General features: G+C 32.1%; 1 protein-coding gene across 1 annotated transcript; it reads left to right on the top strand.

Annotated features, from left to right (window-relative positions):
• Positions 1 to 25: 25 nt before the first annotated feature.
• TM35_000061160 (uncharacterized protein) lies at positions 26 to 997 on the top strand (the record flags this gene model as incomplete). The annotated part of the gene is made up of 1 exon (XM_029023153.1): positions 26 to 997. A coding segment is annotated over one exon (972 nt), but the record flags the coding sequence as incomplete, so codon positions are not given.
• Between the last annotated feature and the right edge of the window lie 2 nt (positions 998 to 999).

Raw genomic sequence — 999 nt, 5'->3', positions numbered from 1 at the left:
ATTATTATTATTATTATTATCACTTATGGCTATAGTTCCAATCTCTGTTGTGGTGAAGGCGGAAAGAGGCTTTTCTTTTGATGTTCCTGCAGAACCGTATGATATCGCTTATAATATGTACTTTCAAAACTACGAAAACGCACAACTGTGTACACTCTCGGCCGTTGTTAATAATAATAATAATAATAGTAATAATAGTACACTCTATACATATTGGGGGTGTCCTATTCATACAGAGGAGGTGAATGCACATTTATTATTACCTCTCACTATAGAGGAAATAGTATATATAACGACCACAACTAATAATAATAGTAATAAAGATATTAATATTAATAATGATAATAATAGAAATAATGATAATAATAATAGTAATAGTGTGAGTTCCTGTGATGAAAAGGCCGCACAATCGTTATTACATATATTACAAAATATTACAATGACTAATTCCCTCGCCGCTAGTGGAATAGCCATTGTACTCTCCACACACAATAATAATAATACATCTCTCTTATCATCTCCTCTAATAAAAAGAGAAAGAAGAGAAGAAAGAAAATATGATATGAGTTGTTTTCTTGAAGCTGTAAAGAATTATAATGAGATGGAGAAACGAATACGGGGTTCGCTTCCACTAATTACAGCTGTAGCGTTTTCAGATGATCAACAACATTTATTTTTCTCTGGTGGACGTCCTCCTTATTCTACTAATATGAATAGTAACAATCATTCTCCATCAAAAGAAAAAAATGAAGAAGAGAAAGAAGAAGAATTGTTATTACTTCCACGTGAAGTGCGAAGTGCTTATAATTTTATACTTCTTTATTATCCAATGAATAAGAGTAGAAATGAGTGGATATCTCTTCTACATTCAGCTGAAATGAACCGTGTGCGATGGGGAAAAGGTTATGTCTATCCACAATCTTTATTAGAAATACGTAATGGGATGAAACTCGCAGAATCCTCCATAATACCAGTAAAAGAAACAACAACAACAACAAC

This window comes from Trypanosoma theileri (genome assembly GCF_002087225.1).
Source record: "Trypanosoma theileri isolate Edinburgh chromosome Unknown TM35_Tth_6_V1, whole genome shotgun sequence".
In the NCBI taxonomy this organism is placed as follows: domain Eukaryota; phylum Euglenozoa; class Kinetoplastea; order Trypanosomatida; family Trypanosomatidae; genus Trypanosoma; species Trypanosoma theileri.
Note: the sequence above shows the minus strand (reverse complement) of the source record. Positions and strands in the feature narration are given on the sequence as shown.